Source organism: Alnus glutinosa, chromosome 3, assembly GCF_958979055.1.
Source record: "Alnus glutinosa chromosome 3, dhAlnGlut1.1, whole genome shotgun sequence".
Classification (NCBI taxonomy): Eukaryota; Viridiplantae; Streptophyta; class Magnoliopsida; order Fagales; family Betulaceae; genus Alnus; species Alnus glutinosa.
In genome coordinates, this window is record NC_084888.1 from 13,575,910 (window position 1) to 13,598,239 (window position 22,330).

The following is a 22,330-nucleotide window of genomic DNA, read 5'->3' on the forward strand; positions in this document are numbered from 1 at the left end:
GGTTCAAATCAAGCTAGATCAAATCAAACCAGCTCAAATCAAAGTATTGTCTCCCTCAGTTTGAAACACAACCGACTCGGAACACACACACCAGTCATGTTCCTTGGTAATGACTCAGACAAATTCCTAAATTTGTCTAAGTCATTGGAGGGTGACTAGGTTCAAATCAAACCAGCTCAAATCAAAGTGTTGTCTCCCTCGGTTTGAAATACAACCAATTCGGAGCACACACCAGTCATGTTTCCCGGTAATCAAATCAACTGGAATCAAATATTGAACCCGGAAGAAAATAACCTAGATAAACTAAAATTTTTCTAAGTTATTTGGGGGTAACTCGGTAGTACAAGCAGCAATTCAACACAAGTAGCAGTTCAACACTTTCAAATTAAACAATAATTTTAATTGCAAAATAGTAATTCTAGTTACAAGCTAACTCAGTTGTAAAACTTAAAATCTCATTTCCAAAATACAACTGGGTAAAAAAATTAAAAATTAAAAAATTACAAGTTTGGGCTTCCTGCCGAGTCCCCATCGTCACCAACTTCAACCTCCTCGGTTTCTTCTTTCCTGAGAGTACAGTCTGAGACAGAAGACTTGGTTGTCAAGTCGTCTCGATAGGGTTTTGGAGCATCTTCAGTCCAGTCCTCCACATCTGGAAAGAACTCCACTCCCAAAGTCTGAAGCTCGTCGGTGGCAATCTCCGGCATCCCGATAAGATCGGGAGTCACGGTCTCTAGATCAGCGTCAAAAACTTCCAGGTGGAGAAGCATAGTTCTCAAGCTCTCAAATCCCCAGTTTGATCCCCTGCCCCAGCTAAGGCCTCGGAGCCAGGGGACCAAAGCGAGTTGCTTCTTCAAGCGCTTGGACTTGGACTTGTAATGATGGCTCTTCTTTCGAAGCTTCTTGTGCTGGGCATGAACCTCCTTTTGCTTCTCGGATAGAGCCTGCTTGTCGACTGCCACCGAGTCCTTTTCCAACTGCACCTCTGCTACCCAGGCAATCAGAGCTACCTTGGCTTCATTAGCCTCAGTCAGGTTGGTCAACACTCGATCGAGGGTCTTCTCACTTTCAAGCGCTTGGGCACGAGCCTCTTCCTCCTGCTGCCAAGCTAAAACCAGATCCTTGTCCCGAGCTTCAATGGTTCGATCTCAAATCTGAATTTCCTTTTTTAAGGCCTCAATCTCATACTCCAAATCCTCGGTCAGGGACAACTCGAATTCCAACTCCTGAATCCGAAACTGCATCTCAGCAACCTTGGCCTTCAGAGAAGGTTGACTCTCGGTAGCTTCCCAGTGATTTCGCCACAAGGCAACCGACCTTATTATGCCCTACCAAAAAAAAAAAAAAAAAGAAAGAAAAAAAAAAGTAAGAAGAAAAATAATGAGTATAAGAGGTTATTTTCAACTCATAAAGCTTACTTAAAGCTGGGCATGAAGTATCGCCTCCGCAAGTTCTCCCGAGGACCCAGTCTTGACCACAGACGAAGACTCCTCCAGGAGTATCTCCATCAGAGTCTCCAAGGGACAGGCCAATAAACCCTCCCTTAGAGAACCTATTAATGCTCCCGGTCGGGAGGTGCTGGCGTCACCGCTGCCCAGCAAGGAGTTTTGAGTCTCGGGCTGGAGTTTCTCAGGCCTCTCGGCTCCTGGGGAGTCTATCACCATTTCGGATCTAAGTCTTCTCCAATTGGCTCCAGCAAATCCGCAGCCCCGGATTCTAGATGATCCTTGGGTTCCATCACCATGCGGTCCCCGGTCTCGAAGCCATCCCCGAGTTCTATGGAGGTTTCGGACTCCTCTAGCAGTTGGTCCTCGGATACCAAACCAGTCTCAGGCTCCAAGCGAGTCTTGGTCTCTCCAATCGAGGATTGACCCAAAGGCTCCCCGGTAATTGATGCCACTGAAGTGGAGTCCGGAAGAGAGCGTTTTACCAGGATCTCCTGTGCAACCGGCACTATTGGCAGTACAAAGCTCGGGCGACCGAAGAGAAGCTCGGCTTCACTCACCCGAGTAAGCGCATACATTTCAGGATCCGAGGTGAAACGGGTCCTCTTCGATGACCCTTGCACTTTCTCCTTCCCTTTACGCTTGGCTGCGCTCCGAACTAAGGGAACCTCCTTCTTCGATTCTTTAGGTTCGTCTTCAATTTCGATCATGTTGGAGCTGGGGGCAGGAGCGACTCCAGCCGAGCGATCCTTGGGCAAAACAGGTGGAACCTCCTTCCAAGACGCTTCCGCCGACTCCTTCGTGAGTTTAGTGGATTCTAGTGAGGCAGTCGAGGAAGAGGCAGTCGGAGCCTCCTTTCCGGAAGCTTCAGTTGATCTGCTCTCGGGAACAGTTACTTTGGAAAGGACGGCCGGGGTACGGTCACCCGCTCTCGGGATAGTGGTCTGCTTGCCGATCTTCTTCGATTTAGGAGCATCTGTTTTCTGCTTAACGCTCTTCTTTGGCCCGGGGGGTAGCAGCTGCTTCACTCCCAGATTTCTTCACCATTGTTTTTCCCTTCCGGTCGTACCAAACCTTGCCGGTGGGAATTCGGTACTTGAGAACACTCCTCATATTGTCATCAGTGACAATATTGTCATAATCAATCTTCAAGGCATTCTCCAAGGTCTGGGAGAATGTCAGCATAGTGGCAACCCTCCTCCTCCCTGTCGCATTTAGGGCCGGAGCCTCCCTTAATTCGACTTGAATGGGTCCCCACTCTCAGGGCATCCTTTGATCATCTGTCATGGGTACAGCCGACTCCCACTCACGCGAGACTCTAAAAAAATTGGATCTCCATCCCCGATTGTTTGAGTAATTGGAGAAAGGAAGATGAAGCTCAGATTTGTCCGGACAGTGAACTCTACGACACCTTCCCTTTTATAATTAACCCGATACACGTTAAACAATTATAGGATCGTCATCCGAGCCCTTAGCACTGTGCGCCATAGAATGAAAGATGTGAAGAGGTACCTCCACGCATTCGATGCAATCTGACTTGGGGCCACTCCGAGATACAACACCAGCTCCCAGGCAATATCCGGAAACGAGAACCGAAGCCTGGCCAGTAACATCCGCTCGTGAATAACGATGTCACCGCCGCAAATCGTCCGAGTGACCGGATTCTGGAAGTGCAGAAGTACTAAGGGAAGAATAACATAGTTGTTTCGGAGACAGGACTCATCCCCGACACGAATCTTTGAGGCCCCTTGGCGGTCAAGAGGCACCAGGGGCAGTGGAGACACCACTCTCTGAACCGGCTCATCGTCCTGGTCGGCTGCATCGCTGTCCTCGGACACAACTTCCTCTTCTTCAAGCTCCGGGACGTCAACCCCTTGAAACTCTTCCTTGTCAGACATTTTGTAAGAGAGAAAAGAAGGATGTGCAGGCAAGTTTTACAGGAAATCGAGAGAGAGGTTTGAAAGTTCGAAAAGAGTTTAGAGTAAGAAATATTGAATGCGAAGGAATGGGTATTTATATGAGGAGGTGACCCGGGTTAGCCGGTTTCCAGCAACAGGGAGCTGGATGGACCCTCCTAATTTTCGTCCTCCCAAACCGGCAATCAAAGAATCTTCTGTTTAGTTTCTGACAGCCGCAATACACCTCAAAAGCCGAACCGGCGTCGAGTCGCATTAAATGCGCATGTCGCCTACGTCAGCAAACTCCGAAACCCGGGATCCCAAAAGTGAAGTTTGAAATTTAAATTTGAAAAAGTGCGGGAATCTTCTGAAAAAGTGTGGGAATCTTTTGAAAATTTTCGGGAATCTTCTAAAAAAAAATGACATCCAGAAACCCTGGGGTTGACACTCTTCGGGTGGAGCAACGGCAGACCAATGAAACCTCCCCAGTGTGATGCATCCGACACATTTTGAAACCTAAAACAAGTTAAGGTCGGTTGATTGTTCCTAAATTCCCTTACGCACAAAAATTTGCATAAGAGAATTGGGGGGTAGCTATTAGGGAGAATATCGGCCTCCTCGAGCACTAGGCCCAACCCAAACACCAAGTCCATTGGGTCCACCCGACCAGGTTAAAACGGTTCAAGAAAAATTAATCTATCCAAGCCCATCAAAATCATTTGGGCCCAACCGGTTCACCCGACCCGGGTACTTAGTGACACCTACGCCCTCGTATATCTCGGGATTACCCGGGATCTAAGGGACACGACGCACGATACAAAACTAGATCGTGCGCCCGAAGCTTCACCAATGACGTGTCACCCATAAAGGATCGTGCGCCCAAGATAAGCAGTCGTGGAACCCGAAATATCCGTACACCCGAAGCCACGTCTTCTTCAACTACCGATTCCCTTAAACCGGGAACTATCTTAACTGCTCTTTAATCTCTATAAATACCAGGATCTCTCCAGAGGTTGAGGTAGACTCCTGATCTCCTTAACATTACTCTGAGCATTTACTCTCAAACAATACACTTACTTAAGCATCGGAGCGGGATTGTCGGCATCCCCCAATTCTGCTTTCACTTGCAGGTTTCCAAGAAGGAGCCCATCGGCGAATTATCGATCGACACGTCACCTACCGGAAAACTGTATCAACAAGTATTTTTGTAAATTTGGTTAAATTCTGACCAACACCTAAATCTTAGCAATTTTTTCCTTTCTTTTTTCTAAAAAAACGAAGGGTATTTTAAAAAAATTTTGCAGAATTTAACAGCAAATTCTAACGGATTATCCTTTATCGAGACATTTGGAAACTCGGATTGCCTAATTTGAGACATTTAGAAGTTCAGTATCCTTTTTTTAAAAAGGCTTATAGTTCGATACCCTTTTGTGAAGTTATCACATAAAAGAAATGGTACATAGCATTACTTTTTAAAACAATATTTTTTTTTTATGTATTTTTATTATTCCTAAAGAGGAAAGAAAATCATCTCTTTTTTATTTATTAATTTTGGTGAGCACGGAAGCAGCTGGTCAAATCTTTAGTCACAATAACTAACTGAATGTGGACTTTGTTTAATATTTTTTCTACGAGCCTAGACAAAATAAACTTTGGAATTTTTTTACTATCACAATGCAAATAAACAAAATACTAGTTATTTGCAAACTCTCATATCTTTTGAGATAAAGGTAGTAGTGTTTATCAAGAAAACAAATGAATGCATCAATCAATTCTCAGGTTGCAATCATTTTCCTAACAAGATTTTTTACTATTAGATACCCTAAATTGACACTTTTTAAAGATGAATATCATAATTGTAAAAGTAATGAAAAATCAGAAGTTATAAGTGAAGTTCTCCCTATAATATTTCTACAAGAATATATGGTCGACTCTTTTTGCCTTTTCTTTTCAGTAACAGAGAAGTAAATTAATTTAGTGTTTCCAAATTGTGGACAGTTTAAGATTGCCCTCTGTCAGTTACATGTTCAATTAGAGAAGAATCAGAATCTGGCTCATGCTGCTAATTTGATTAAAGTTGCTGTAGAGAAGGGCGCAAGGCTTGTTGTTTTACCTGTGAGTGGATTGACTACCCATGTGATTGTAGGCTTGTAGCATATTTCTATGTTTGGCACGATGGAAAATCTTGGTGAAACTGAAAATATTTTCAGTTGACTAGAAAAACCTCATTTAAGCCTTGTAAAATAGTTTTCCTTTTTTATTTATATGAACTATTTTGTGAGTTTGAGTTTCTCCTTCTCTCAACTTGCAACGCCCGACTTCCTTCTCGCATGAACTCTCTCACGCAATTTATTCTTTCCCGGCTGTAAGAGATCGCCACCACTTCTATTGTTGTTGCCGTCGCCCAAACGCTGAAAACACTTTTTATCAGAAAATATTTTACATTGAAACAAACGGAGCAATAATTGTTTGTTAAAATTCCTTGGGAGCATAATTAATATTGATCTGCTTTGTTGCTGTAAAGGAAATGTGGAACTGTCCCTATTCAAAAGATTTCATTGCAAAATTTGCCGAGGATTTAGACAACGAGGATGCCTCTCCAACAGGGCCGGCTCGATATATTTTGGGGCCTTAGGCGAAAAGTTTAAATGATGCCTTTTTTTCTAAATAAATATTAATTAATTTAAAAATAGAATGGTAAAACTTGATTTGTCAAAGGAAAGACAAATTAATGTTAGAATATTTCCTAAAACCGAATAAAAAAAACTAATGCAATTGATTAATTGAGTTTTTGGTAATTAATTTTTTTTTTAATCACTAATTAGATATGGAATGATTTTAAGGACTTGAATGATAAGCTTTTGGGAAATAATGAAAAATGAGAAGAGAGAAATTCAAATTCAAATAAGACTTGAATAGGGAAATTGAGATAAAAAATAAAAACTTATAAAGAGTAGGATTTAAAATGGAAACTTAGAGACTTTTCATTTTCTTAGCATTTATTTTTTATTTTTTCATTTTATTTTAATTCTTGAACGTTGGACTTAAGACCTTCAATTTTTAATGTGAATAATTAAGGCCTTCAATTTAGAAGCTTTCATATCTCATTAATTCTATTTTGAACTTCAACGTTCAAAGAAATTGAAGGCCTTTAATGTAGAGACTTTCCATATATATCTCACAAGTCACAAGTCGTTAGTAATTAGACGTACAAAAAATTAAAGGCCTTCAATTTAAACTTTTCATATCTCACAAGTCGTTGGTAATTAATTAAGGCCCGCAATTTTTTTATTTTTATTTTTTAACCTGCAGTTTTTTTACGGTAGAAAGTCCCTAGGTAGCATATTTTAAGGCATTGACTGGGGGCATTGCCGGAAACAATGCTTTGATGATTCGTCTTTTTGTAAGCATTTTTTTTCTTAAAATAAATCTTCATTAATTGGGGCCTTATTAAATTGGGCCCTGCATTATATTATTGCCTTTTTTAATTATTTTTACCAAGATTTGGGGCCTTATTTAAGTGTATTGATCATATTTAAGGCATTTTTTTTTTTTTAGAAATAAATCTCTATCAACATTTTTAATTAGGGCCTTATTAAATTGGGGGCCTTAGGCGGTCGCCTAATCCGCCTAAGGCTCCAGCCGGCCCTGCTCTCCAACGTTCTCCATGTTATCCAGAGCTGCTGCCTGTCATGGGATCACCATTGTTGGTGGGTCTGTGCCCGAATGGAGTGATGGTCAGTTGTATAACACTTGCTGTGTGTTTGGAGCTGACGGAAAGTTGAAGGCAAAGCATAGGAAAGTGAGCATGCACGTTTACACATCCAATTTGATTGCTGTAGTTTTTTCGACCGTTCAAGCTTTTTTATGAAAAAAAAAAAAAAGCGAGAAAATGAAGTTAAATCTGGACCGTTAATGCGAAATCAGTGTTACAATTGTGTTGTTTGCAGATACATATGTTTGATGTAGACATTCCGGGAGATATTTCATTCAAGGAATCTGAAATATTTAGTGCAGGAGATAAGCCTACGATTGTGGACACAGGTAGGCATTAGTGAGCAATTTTTCAAGAAAGAGTTGGCCACTGAGAAGAAATTATTATGCAATGCAGATTTTGGTCGTGTTGGAGTGGGAATTTGTCATGATATACGCTTTCCAGAACTTGCTATGTTATATGGAGCCAAAGGTTGTTCATTTTTTGTTGAAATCATTTTATATACTATTCTAGAATTATATCTAGCTATGATAAAAGTCATCATAGCAAATGCCAGGTGCTCATATAATATGTTATCCTGGGGCCTTCAACATTAGCACGGGTGAATTATTGTGGGAACTGATGCAGAGGATCAGGTAACTACTGCTTAATTAAGCTTTTTATGTGAAATATGTAATTACCAGAAAATTTACTTATTGTATGATAGTTGTATAACAGTCTACTAAATAGAGCATTATTTCATGGACAAAAGGTCTAATATTTAGAAAGTCGCTTTCTGTTTTCTGTAATAAACAGTCTGGTGAGGTAATTGTGACCTCAGGGCATAAAGAGACTGGTGGTTGCTGAGATTGATTATTCCCAGATTGAACTTCAAAGGTGGTATGCTGCTCAGCCTGTTCCCAAACTTTTATTCATATCATATCCAACTTTTCTCATCAAGTTTCGGAAATATATATGCAGGAAAATCCTTCCTCTTGACAAGCAGAAGCGGGGAGATATTTACCAGTTTGTTGATAAACACGAAGAACAAACTCCTTGAAAGGATGAACTTATGACAACGTCCAGCATTTATTTCTAAAACTGCCAACTTATCTTGGATGTAATTCTCACTATAATTAATTGTATAAGGCTTCTAAGAACTACATCCTTGCTCACTTAGAGTAATAAACGGATTCGGATTCCAGCAATGTGCTGTTTTATCAATCTAGACAGTAAATGTGAGAGCTTTTATAGGGCTCTCCTGTCCCAACAAGTGAGCGGACTGTTCAAGACCTGCTTGAACAAGTTGGCTCTATAAAGATTATCTTACATTTGCTGTCCGAATTGTTAGGAATCCGGATAGCAAATCACCTGAATACAAATCTTTAGTAATAGTTAACTCACATTGAATTTTGTCTAGTAATTCGGACATCAAATCACGTATATCATTTTTAATAAATAAGGTATAATTAATCCTTTTAATCTTTCTCATAATATAAGTGCTAGTAATTAACATTCTTAGAAATAGAATTTGATATATTTTTTGAAACTATCTATCCTTGCAAATATCACATGCATTTAACAACTAACACTAACCTCTAAATTTTCAAGCATGCAAGCCTAAGCTTATCAATCACAACAATTGAAGTTGAACCTTTACTCTTAAACATGCAAGTCCTAAAATATACTAACCAATTCTAATACTAAAAATGCATGCAACATGATGTTGCTTAATCATGGACATGCATGGCTACAAGTATCATTCCCAACATATGCAATATCATTAACTTGCAAGCATAAAATTTATCTTAAGCTATCATCAAAATTTTAGAGCTATGAATAAGTACTTTTCTTACCCCAGTCGAACACCTCCTCTCTCTCTCTTTCCTCCTTGGCCGAACCTCACTTCCCCTCTCTCTCTTTTCCTTCTCTTGTTTCTTTCTTTGTTCTTTCTCTTATGGCCAAATTCTATAGCTCTCTCCCCATTATATTGGCCTCATCCTCATCCCCATTAGATCTCATTATTACAAACCCTAATTTATGATACATGAACTGGGATATTATTTCATGCAATTATCTTGTTGGTTTGCATGAAATAGTTGGAGTTGGCAAGGTGACACATGTACCTTCATGATCATCTCCTAGGTTTGGCTCACCAAGGTTATTGGTTATCATCTCCATTCATCAATTCACTTTAGCACAATGTTCAAATTTTTTGATATTTTCTTTCTCTGTCCCTCCCTCAACGAAGCATCGTCGGTTTTCACTCTGATATCAGATCCTTCTTCCCCACATATATCTTTCTCTGTAAACCTCACCCATTATATAACCCCTCAAGCTCCTAGCTTCAAACCCCACCTCAAATCATCCAAAATCCAAACAAAAGTCACAGATTGGGTTCAGATAGACCAAACCCGGAGGCTACCGGACTTCCTCCAAAGCGTGAATCTCAAGTTCCTGGTGTTCCACCTCTCGACTCTTTGTTTGGTCCCTCTTATAGTCGTCATTATCATTCAACTCTGACGACATTAGCCAACTCTGGCTCCACCTCCAGTACAATCTCCTCAGTGTTGCTTGGGAGAAATTCTTCCATGGCACTATGGTAGCGTCATCTTGGGCTCCAAAAGCTAAGGTTTCCCCGGGTTGTGGTGGTCTGTGGAGGGAGGAGGGGGAAGAGAGTTGCAGAGGCTGGCCATGGGGGGTTTGGGTTTTGAGTCAGCTAGAGAGAGAGAGAGAGAGAGAGAGAAAAGTGGGGAAAAAAATGAATAAAAAAAGATTGAAAAATAATATTTTAAATGAAATAGAGAATCTGGCTGCTGGAGTTGCTATTATAGAGCAAATTTATAGATCTATTCTCATACCTAAGATTCATGCTCCTATAAGTTTTTTTCACCCAAGATCTGAAATCCATGAGGAAAAAAGCAAACTAACAAAATTCTGAAGTTAATTCGACTTTTTTATGCAGCTTAAGACTCTAATTTCCTTTCCTTCCTGGTTTTTACAATACAAAAGAAACCCTAAAAACTCTGGCTAGAATAAGTTCGTCATTACAATCAAGAGTACATTTTTCAAGAATTCCATGACACATAACACGTAAAAAAAATACAAAAATGAGGCAATAGAGCTGCCTATCTCAAGGCACATCTTCCAAGCCACTTCATCCAAAAACCACAGGTCTGCATGGTCAACGTTGTTATGTCTTCAATGGAGCCTTTTTCTCCCTATCAGATATTCGAGCAGTGGCAGTAGTATGTGACTTGAACCGGCCTCTTCCTCCCTCTTCCTTTTCCTGGAGAAAGAAAATCGCAAAAATGTTTGATTTTCTTTATGCAAAGTACACTTTTGCCCCCAAATCACGTTTCAAATGCAACAAACATTTGTACAAGTGTTGTAAGATCTCAAGTCTCTTCATTCATAGAAAACCAGGGAGACATCATTGCTTGGGGTGGGTCGGGGAATATAAAGAATAATTATGGACCAAAAACAAATGAAGAAAGGTTTGGAACGAGTCTTTTATCAGAGTTCTGGTCCAAGGATAACTATAAGGCAGCCGTGTAGAGTGGTTTTCCAGTAAATATACTTTCAATCAGACTAAACAAGAGAGAGTTTGTGCACCTTTTTCTTAACAATCTGAACCACATCCTCATCTTGAAGAACATGACCAAGGCCACAATGCTGCGGGTAGTGCCTCGCACTTATACCCCACACTAGCACATATTTCACATCCTTCACCAAGCTCCTGTGTATGTGATTACAGAAGTCTTCGACAGTGCAGCCACCTCTATCCTGAAATCATATGCCAAGAGTATTGAAATAAAAAGGGAGGAAAAACCATGAACTCCCATGCATAACTAAATTCACCCATTAAGATATATCTGAACTGACAAAAGGGCAGGCAACATACAGCAGAAAGAACTACAGGATCTGAGAAATCAGGTTGCTGGCCTTGTGGCTTTGTATAAACCCTTACAAGCCCCATCTCATCCCACATTTTTGCAAGTAGTCTATCGAAGTTGAGCTGTTCAAAAAATTACATGAACCATATAAGTTATTAAACCATTCACATCCAATAAAAATACATATGCAATATAATGCTCAAACCAAGAAGGTATTGGACCGGATCATTTATTTCGCCCATTTTCAGTTTTTTTATTGTTTTGATTTGGCACTATATTAATTGTACTGGGGAATTTGTTGGGGTCCCCCCACCCCCTCTTTGTGTATTTTGATTCTTTTTAGTTAATGAAATTTACTCTTGCTCATAATAATAATAATAATAATAAATTAAATTAAATTAAATTAAAAAAGTAATAATTAAAAAAATTAAAAAAAAAAAAAAAAAAAAAAAAAAAAAAAAGGCCTTACATGATATGTTTGGGTGAACGTTAGATGAGTGGTAACATATGTGTTTCATGTAATGGACAACGAGGGAATAAAAACACGTTTTGAAAGAAGAAATGCACTAAACCACTCAACATCATTATTTGCTGGCAAAAAGCTTAGAAAATGAGATTGATTGCTCCATGTTCCATATTAAAACCAATATTAGAATCCCCAATTAAAGTAGGATAAATTAGAACTGCAAAACTTGCCTTCAGATTGCAACTAATGACAACAGAATTAGGTTGCCGGGCTAATTTGTCCACATCATCAATACCAATAACATCTATCTTGTTGTAGACATATACACACTTCATGTATTTACGGTTTCCCTCAATGACATCAATAAGATCATCCACGCTGGCATCCTCACGAAATAACACCTGCAACAAAATCCATGAACAACTAAGTACACTCTTTTATGGGGCACCTAGTAAGTAGGAGAGAGAAAGTACCATATAAAAAGAAAGCATCAACCATATCAAAATATTGCACATCATGTAGAGAAGGTAAATAGACTCATCAAGATGGAACGGAGCCATCAATCTTTAGAAACTAAGCTAGACAGGTAAATGACTTCTTATCCAGTAATGCCAAACCGCTAACTTGTTCACGATTCAGTCTTCCTTTAGATAGTTATCTACAGTTAGAAGTACATGGTCTAGTACCAAAAGACTATAAAGGGTTAACGATGCTGCAAAGGTGAAAAACTCCTGTTTATTGGAACCTTATCAGCCACTTTCTTTCGGTTGTTGCTTCTTCATCAACTTATTTCTAGTTGCATATATGGGTATAAGCATATGAGCTATGTGGGATCCAAGTATGGAAAACTAGTTCAAAAGCAATCCATAACTGAAACTTACACAAGTGTAAGAACATTCACATCCTGCTCAACAAATTTTCTCTCCATTTTAGCTAAAAAAAAATCACATTTTTTATATTTTAGCTATTCACTTTTCCAAAGCACCTACATTCAACTCTCTATTTTAGCTATTTACTTTCACTACCATTTAAATATTCTTTCTCAAGAATTTATTTAACCTTTATTGAGAGATAGAATGTTAGAGATTAAAAAATGCTGCTTCTTTCTTTTTTTTAACGTTTGGTGAGTAAACAGTGATTACCGGATTTGATGAGCATTGTAGTAGCCTACCAGATGTTTCTCCAAATTGCTAAGCCGGATGCAACTTCTTTTGCTCTCAATTTAGCATCCCAGCTAGCCAAAACAAAATTTGGCTAACCGAATAAGAATGCTCATTGGACATTGTGAGACAAGAGTTAAAAGATGCAAAGAACAAAGTAGAAGAGGAAATTATATTTGAATGCCAATTGCTACTTTCTTGTATTGAAATAATTTACATCAATAATGCAAACAAAGACACAAGTCATTCTTGAGAAAATATGAGCGAGGTCAGAAACAAGTATCTAATGTGCACTGACTAGGATATTATTTTCTTTTTTTCTCAAGATATATAAAAAAAATAAAAATAAAAAAAATGAATTTGTCATATAAGGGGAAAAAAGGATTTGCAGTTGACATAAACAAAAGTATATGGGTATGTGCAATATCAGGTTGCCAGCAACAACTAAGGTAAAGATTTTTAACACCAGTGCAAAAGCATTAACATAACTGATCTCAGGTTTAAACCTACCTCTGCATTGTGGATTTTGTATTCATGTAAAATTTGATAACAAAGCTTTTCATCCACATGAGTTAAAGTTAGAGTGCTGTTGAACGAAATGCCTCCAGTTTTTTTCTTTTTGAAGTATATCTGACAATACAACAAAACCATAAAGTCAACCAAAAGTCCCAGTAGATCAATAAAAGAAGTGAGAACAATAAACAAAGAAACCCACAACTAGAGAATTCAATACAGACCAAGAGCTATAAGAGAAAATTGTTGAGAATGTTGATATTCCATAAACATCCTCAAAAAGAACATACTTGAGGTGGTCTCTTGTTTAGACGCAAGCCCACAGCTTCTAGTTCACTTGTCAATATTTGCCGATGACCCTCACTCTGAAGCATTTTACAGGAAACATACATCATAACAAGAACACCTAGTTTTAAAATATATATATATATACAGGAACTAAAATCCCAAAACAGGAACATAGCATAAGCTACGAACAGCTCAAACGGTAGAGCAAAGAGATGAATTTAAATGAAGAAATTAAGAGGAAAAAATTTCAATTTAGACCGTTGTAGTAATGACTGTGCAAAGTGCAACATTGCACGAACAGGGAACAAGTAGGTGAGTCATATCTAGAAACAGGTAGCACCTAAAAAAGTATTTTGCATTCTGATTCCATCAATAAGGAAACCCTCCAATTTTTGGAGTACATCCAAGGACTTTCCTTCCATGTTCATGATTTTCTGGTTTTTAATTACCTAATGGAGGTCAAGTTTTCATTAGTGACCACCCATATAGGTGTCCCAGGTGACCTAATCAAGAATTTACTACAATAATCACAAACTTGACTCATCAGTGAGCTATAGCAGCAACACTAACACTAGAAATACACTTACCTTTGAGGCATCAAGAACCATCAATACAATGTCCGAAGACTTGGCAACAGCAATAACCTGAGAGAACAGTCTTGTCAAATTCTTTAATCTCCAGTATACCAAGCCATATTGAGCAGAAAAGTAAAGGAAAAAAAAAATACAAACAAACAAAATCAAATGCCAATTGAAAGATCATCTATATTGTATTTAAGACAACAAAAAATGATAAGAAATTTATCAATCATCCCTTTGCAAAAGTCTTGTGATAATAATTGTACATACAAATGTTGCATGATTATCACAAGATAAAAAACAGTTGAAGGTTTTTACCTGCCTCCCACGCCCCTTTCCTTCAGAAGCACCTTCAATAATACCAGGAAGGTCGAGCAACTGAATTTTAGTATCATTGTAGTGTATAATCCCAGGAATACAAGTAAGTGTTGTGAACTCATAAGAAGCAGCTTCTGAATGTGTGCCCGTTAACATTGTTAAAAGTGTTGACTTCCCCACACTGCAAACATGTTAGGAAAAAAATTGACTTATTCAGACATATATACTATTAAATCTATCAAAATAATTTGGTGGCTAAAAAATGGCATCTCTGTACGCTTATCTTTATTAGAAAGAAGGAGATTGGCAAACCTTGGAAATCCTATTAGAGCAACACGTCCATGGCCAAACTTGGTAACTTCAAAACCCTCTCCACCGCCACTAGAACCCTGTGTCATAGTTCAAACTAACAATAAAAGATGATACCTTGAACATATTTTCAAACAGTCTAAACATGGGCTCGTTTGGTTGTGTTTTCAAACAAAAAAATCAAAAAATGTCTTCAAGTAACAAAAAGATAAGGGGAAAATATACTTTAGCTACCTAAACTACTACCACATTTTTATTTACGCCTTCAAACTTTGAAAAGTGATATCGGGGCCCCCTATATTATCACTACGTGTCAAATTAGACACTCTTTTAGCATTTGTCGTCAAATCAAATGGAAAAGAGGTCATGTGCGCCACATGTGACCTCTTTTGTTTTTCTATTCCCAAATTGCCCCTTCTGTCTAACCAAAATATCACGTGAACTGTGGATTTTCGATGTGAACGAGATAAAAAAAAAATCCCGAAAGGAGCTTTGTTTTGGGCTTTGTAACTTTGCTGTTCAAAACAACGTTGGGTTGTTGTTCAAAATACTCCCCCGCCAGCCAGTTCCCCTTGTCAGTCAGGGAGGTCCCCTGTCAACTCCACCATAAGAGCTCCTTTCACTACGGTTGTTCAATCTTGGATTTAAAGAGCCATTTCCATGATTATAACTTCAAGCGTTGTTCCAACTAGTAGAAGTATCTGTCTCGCAAATTAAGTACACTGTATCTTAATTGAGTTTTGAAAAACCCTATGTAATCTAGTCTAAATTTCTATTTGTTTTATTATATCATCATCTGCATATCATCATTTCCCACATCTGCATATCATCTCCAATGCAAAGCATCGCAAGGCGACCTCTAGACTACAAGCTTCAAGCTTCATGTATTCAAAATAATTTTCCTTGCACTGAGGAAAAGGCAAATCAAACACTATCCAACTCTCAGTATATTCGCAAAATGCAAAAACTTCATTGTTGGTCAAAAGCCAATGAAACCTACCACACAATCACGGCAGATACGAATTCAAAGAACTCGTTGCAAGGCAACAATACATCTTTCAATCGCCTCATACCCATTTTTTTAATCAAAAATCTCACACCAAAGACAATTATAAAACATGGACTTATACTTGGTAGTGAAGACTTGGGTGAAACAATTTCTACTCGATCATGCTGCCACACTGCCATCCACGAGTATGTCATCCCCAGATCAATCCCTATCGCTGGCCACTCCTTCACCGGCCACTCTCGACTTCTGGAAGATAACGGAAATCAAGTAGATGAAGGAAGACTCTGATTCAACGGCCCCCTATACTACCGCAGTTCACATGATATTTTGGTTAGACTAGATTATAGAAGAGGCAATCTGGGAAGAGAAGCAAAAGAGGTCATGTGAGCCGATAAATGTTAACGGAGTGTCTAATTTGACATGAGACGTGGTGGTAGTATAGGAGGCCCCGATATCACATTTCAAATTTTGGAGTAAATGAAAATGTGGTGCTAGTTCAAGGGGCTAAAGTATATTTTTCCCAAAAGATAACTTATAAACATGATGTTTCAAAGGTTTTGTTCCTCTAAACGGAAACAACTGTTATAGAAAACATCATTTTGATTCCCTCTGAAAAGAGTTTGTTTTCAAGAATAATTCTTTGGACAATTTCTAAAAGCATGTTTGACAGCGCAATTTGGCTCTATTTATCATTTTTGTGAGTTTAAAAAAGGCAACCGAAAAGAGGCTAGCATACTTTTGGAGGCTCCAACAATTGAGTCCTTAGCTTGGCTATCTTCGCCTTGAGCTGACCAAGATGATACTCTGCATATTCAATTAAACAAAGTACATTTAACCACCACGTAAAAACATCATGCTTATAATCTCAACAAGGGTATACATACTTGAAGATGATATGAAAAACTAAAAATTTGACAACAGCAGTTAAAAATTGATTCTGGGAAAGACAAAACAACATAAAATAAAGCATGCCCAGATAATAAATTCTGATTAATTAGTTATTGAGCACTAAATTAGTACCTGTGGCTTTGTTTTTCTGCGTCCGAGCCATCTCGGCTTCGATTTCTCTGATCTTTTCTATGATACCCATTCTTCCTTATGGCTTCAGCTGCAGCCCCCAAAATCAAAATATAAGAGAAAAAAAATTACTTTCTTTTTGCACAACAATTATAGTAGCAATTTGGATAACCAGACATATTGAAGTTCAAACAGAGTACCGCAGAGAAATCGTCGAAAATAAAAAAGAAAAGGTTAGAAATAATAGAAGCATCCAATTCAATTTTTGATTCTCTTTTTCTTTTCCTACGATTTCTTAGCAACCAAACGGACCGTTAATTAAAAAGATAAAAAGAGGCTGGATTTTTAATAAATTGAGATTTTTTTTTTTAGCAGCTACAGTTAATTTCACGGACTGGAGAGCAGACAAATTGCAGAGAGTGAATTGAGTTACCTAGATTAGTAGATGATTCACCGTGGCTCAGTCGCCAGCGATCTCAAGGGTTGATGAGAGACAGGGATTAACAGTGACACTGAGGCAGGGATTTTAAGGTTGGATTGTATGAAAGAGATGGTAAAATAGTTTGAAGGGATTTGAAGGTCTAACATTTGCAGTGACACTGGACTAATATTTGGAGGCCCATTTTGGAGGGCATGGTCCAGGAAATTTTTCAACAAGATAGAAATAAAAAAAATAAAAAATAAAAAGTACAAAATAAAATGGGAAACTTCACTTATCCTTTAATAACCAACCCTTTAAAAGTCACTCATTTTGTAATGTCCTTCCCAAAGTTTAATTTTTCTCAATTTAGTATATTGAACTTTTATATTTTTTGCAATGTCCCCCTCCGTTAAGATTTTCTATTAAATCCTAATGGAGGTCCCCTCACATGCCGCACACGTGGTATTTTCTTGCTGCTTGCCCCATTATACCCCTTCTCCCTTTGAACGAAACTAATAGAACAACATGTGGCTGAGTTGTTAAAATCAGCCTTAAAGCAGGAACCCAATGTAAAAAAATTTCAAAATACAATTTTGCCTGTTTTTCCTATCAATTAGCTTGAATCAAGTCTCGACAGCCACATTGGTGAACGCACTCAAATGGTGAAGTCACCAAGTCAGGATTGAGCTACCCAATGTGGAATCAAAACATGAATAAGAACAGCATTCATGCGACCTAATTTCAATAGAAGGTTTTATGCATGTGTAAATTATGTGATAAGATGTGTTTGTTAATGTAATGTCCAATAAATTAATTAAGTGTTAAAAACATGAATTATACTAATTAAATAAGAAATTAGAAAAAAAAAATGAAATAAAGAGGAAAAACACTTAGAAATTGATTTGAAAAGAGTTTCTGAGTTACGCGTCCAGACAGACCATTTTGTGTCCAGACGGGTTAGTCAGTGAGTTCGGTTCTCGGTACGTGTCCAGATGGACTTAGCAGAAACTTAGTGTTCGGTGCCGTGTCCGGACAGGACTTCCAATAAGTCCCGATTTCCACATGTGTTCGGATGGGCCATTTTCATGTCCGAACAGACCACGTTTTAAAACACTAACAAGCTCATTTCTTTGATCTCTCTCTCTCTCTCTCTCTCTCTCTCTCTCTCTCTCTCTCTCTCTCTCTCTCTCTCTCTCCTAGGATTTTGAGACAAAACCCTAAATCCTAGTATATTGAAGCTTCCAAACTCAAATCTGACTTCGGAAACATGATCCTCGGGGGTTTTCATCGATTGGTTTGAGGTAAATCCGAAAAATCTAAGTTTCCCTGAATTTTGTGTAGATTTTCAGGGGGATTGAGTTTAATCTCTCAATTTTCTTTAGGAATTATATGTTTTTGAGTGTTCTTGATCATCTTCAAGCATTGGGTTTTATTTTTTGTGAGAAACCAAGGTAAAATTCATAAACCCTAGTTTTTGTCTAAGTGTTCTAAATTGGTAAATTCTTTGTCTAACCCTAAGATTATCTTATAGTTGGTATTGTTAGTTGATGGGTTGTCAAATGGAACCCTAAAAATTCTATGGGTTTTCCATAGGTCTAGTTCTCGAGCGATTCAAGAACTAAATGGAATTTTAGAGTTAGAAATGTTGTGTTAGTATTAATGTGTCATACAATGTGATAATACAGTGATACATTATAAGACTTTTGTTGAAAATTCATCTTTAAGCCAAATATCGAGCAGCCAAAGTGAGTATTCTATTTATGGATGTAAATAAACTAGTCCGTCCGACAACTCGCACGATACCCGCTCGGCTAAACTCGACCCGACCTCAAGCTCGACACTGTACAAACCCGCTCGTTACTGTAGAAACCCGTTCAATTAGTAAGTGATACATATCCGACTCACTCGACAAAACTCGATAGGGGCTCGCGAGCCTAGCTCATTTAGCTTGACTCAACCCACTCGCCTGACTCGTTTAGGGGCTTGTGAGCCTAACTAGCTCGTTTAATGCTCGACTCGACCTGCTCACCAGACTTGTTTAGAGCTCGCGAGCTTAGCTTGTATAAAGCTCGACCTACCTCGCTCGCTCGACTTGTTAGCTCGATTATATATATATATATATATATATATATATTATTAATTAAGTAATATATATTATATTTATAAAATTATATAGGTTACTCAATATTTGTATTTATATTACCCCATTTAATCATTATATCGTTATCATATGAATATAACCATATGATTTAAATATTAGGGATAATTACATTTAACCCCCCCTGATTTATCCACGGTGTGACGATTTACCCCCCAATGTACCAAAATTGGTACATGACCCCCCCCCACCCCCCGAACTAGCCAACGTGTGACAAAATCAACCTTCCGTCCAATCGCCCGTTCGTTTGGTCGGTCACGTGCAAGTCACGTGACTTGGGGAGGGTCTCTGTCTTAAACGGTCACGTGACTTGCACGTGACCGACTTTCCGTCCAAACGAACGGACAATTGGACGGAAGGTCGATTTTGTCACACGTTGACAAGTTCGGGGGAGTCATGTATCAATTTTGGTACATTGAGGGGTAAATCGCCACACCGTGGATAAATTAGGGGGTTTAAGTGTAATTATCCCTAAATATTATTATTATATATTTGTGAATAATTATATCACATAATCTAAGATTTAAAATCATATGAATTATGTGATCATATGATAGTACTTAGCTCATATGATCTCATTTAAGTATTATTATTAAATACTTATGAGTTGTAATGAAGCTCGATTCAACTCGTTAACTCATTCATACATCATTGTATATATATACAAATATATATATTAATATATTTGAATATGTTAATCAAACTGAATTGTATACATTTAAGTATGTATATTAGTAATTGAGTAATATATGTTATATAGGTAACTTTAGTATAACATACTAACTAGTTAGTTAATAAACTAATATATTATTTAGGGTTTAGGTTACATAATATTTTGTATATATCATATATTATTAACCCATAGTATTATAGTAACTAGTTAGTTAATAAATTAACATTTTAACTAGTTGGTCAAATGTCAATACTTAATTATATACTAACTTATATTTACATTATGTATTAATTACTATATTTTCGTATTTATACAAATTATAGTTACATTATGTATGTGTGTATCTATAAATAAATTACATTAATATAATTACATTAGTATATTAAATTACATAATCAGACTATATATAGATAATAAATATACATTGGCACTACACATTGCATATAGTAAGTTGTGTTTTAATTTGATATCTTTGGACTTTGATTAATATTATATTTTTTAGGTTAAAAACAATATTATATTTGTAGTTTTAACTTTTTATAATAGAATATGATAATTTGGTTGCTTAAAAAAAATGGCAAAAAAAAAAAAAATGAAGAAGAAGCCTCCAGAATCCCAGATGGCCAAATCCGAATGCTAGTCTAAGTCTTTGCCCTTGTTAGCACTTTAACACCAACCATTGGTTCATATTAGAGGGGACACGTGTCATTCATGCAGGTTATAGAAACAAGAGACTTAATCACAGCCACACGATTTCGTTATTTACATCCTAATCGTCCATCCCTTATCAATTGCATTAAATACATCCAACTACCTCCACTCAACCACTCTCCCACTCACATTCCATCCAACGGCCTTCATTATATGATATCAAAATAATAATCTCATCCAACGGTCATAAACAAAGATACCAAAGTTGAGCCTAAAAAAAACCCTAAATGAAAAGAAGAGACTAGAAACCATAACTCAGAAGGAATTCGGACGGACTAGACGGGACTCTACCCAGTACCCACCTGGCCACCTACGACACCCATTCTCCCAATCTCCCAGACCCTTCGAGTGCCTTGATTTAGGTGTAGCCGTTTAAGGTTTCTTGCTTTTGGCGAAGCTTCCCGTGACAATGATGACGACATGGAGAGAAGCTTGAAAGGACAAAACATCAACGATTCGACTTCTGCAAGAGACAATGGAGGGGGAGCGGCCATTAAATGCTTTGTCTGCCCTTTCACCTAATGATTCGAGGGAGTAATTCCCATCCAACTATTGGATTATTTTGATCCAATGGTCGAAGGTTTCTCTTGTCACTGACTCACTCAATTATTAAGCTTTGCCTTTGCGTGATTGCCTGATGTGTTTACATTTTTTTAATATGATATTCATGCATCTGCTTCCCAACTAGATCCACAGAAGATTTTTCAATTTTCACTATTTATAGTTTTATACTCCAATATTGATGCTTATTGCTTAGAAAACATATAAATACTCAAGAGTATGGAGGGGCAAGGGGGCGTTTCATATGTTTGAATCAGTTTGATGTTTCAGTGTTTACCGTGTCTTACAAAATCTGCAACTTGGACTCTATATCAATGTGAAGCATGGATCTATGACCTTTTTTCAGATTCTTTTTTAAAGTGTTTATCTCACTTGAGTTTTAAAGTGTTTGTGGTTTTTAAAGATTGACTGAGGTTAAGTTGTGGCAACATATTAGGGCTAAGCATATTAGAATACTATACATTTTTGTGAAATTGTGCAATATTTACTTCTTTCTTTATGTTGTGCTATGATAAAACAATACAAAGAATGAGAGGTCGACATGGGGGAAAATTCCATAGAGAATTCAGTTTGTTGTATATGATAATGCGAGAATCGACAATTGATTATCTTCCTAATGCCCATGGGTGTGTTTAGAATTGAGGTTATTTCTGTTTGTATAGTAAGCATAGCATGTTAGTATATTACACTGCACTAGTAGAGATATATACCTACCTGTTTTGACACCTAAACAAGAGACAATTTTTTATTTGTTATTTAATGTTGGCCTAAGATAGCAAAATTATTACCTCTTTTGTTGGACATTGATTAGTATGTTCTTTTGTTTGCCTTTTATCATTGTTGAACATGTTTAATCTATCAGGTCATGGACATTGATTTGAGTGCATAATGCAATCAATTTTATTTATTTTTTAGTTGGAATCCATTACTCAATCCTTAACAAAAGAATTGGGGTTTTCAATACCATTATCACTTTATTCATTTTCCATTTCCCTTATATTTTGAATCTTGATTTTTGGAGTATATGCTAGCATATTACACTTTAGTTCTTGATGGGATTAAAATTGGAGTTTATGCTAGCTGTTGTTATAATATGGATGAGTATCTTGATGGGGTTAAAATTAGTATCTTTGGTTTTATTTGGATACAAGTTATACAACATTGTTATTTGGGCATTTCTGTTTCATATCTATCTTTCACATCTGAATTTTTTTC

General features: G+C 37.5%; 1 protein-coding gene and 1 pseudogene across 2 annotated transcripts; one reads left to right on the plus strand and one right to left on the minus strand.

Annotated features, from left to right (window-relative positions):
* Positions 1 to 3,440: 3,440 nt before the first annotated feature.
* LOC133863199 (omega-amidase, chloroplastic-like) lies at positions 3,441 to 8,097 on the plus strand (annotated as a pseudogene).
* A 1,875-nt stretch (positions 8,098 to 9,972) lies between these two features.
* On the minus strand, positions 9,973 to 17,190 carry LOC133864814 (developmentally-regulated G-protein 2). 2 transcript variants are annotated; one of them, XM_062301233.1, is made up of 12 exons: positions 17,046 to 17,190; positions 16,595 to 16,682; positions 16,311 to 16,378; positions 14,569 to 14,645; positions 14,257 to 14,437; positions 13,948 to 14,004; positions 13,363 to 13,437; positions 13,070 to 13,189; positions 11,630 to 11,800; positions 10,942 to 11,055; positions 10,653 to 10,823; positions 9,973 to 10,326 (listed from the first exon to the last, which is right to left on the minus strand). In XM_062301233.1, the coding sequence occupies exons 2-12, from the start codon at positions 16,662 to 16,664 to the stop codon at positions 10,231 to 10,233; spliced, it is 1,200 nt and encodes a 399-aa protein (XP_062157217.1). In that variant the 5' UTR covers positions 16,665 to 16,682; positions 17,046 to 17,190; the 3' UTR covers positions 9,973 to 10,230. The 2 variants fall into 2 exon arrangements, with proteins under 2 accessions (XP_062157217.1, XP_062157218.1); XM_062301234.1 differs by having other exon boundaries at positions 17,025 to 17,177.
* Positions 17,191 to 22,330: the final 5,140 nt, after the last annotated feature.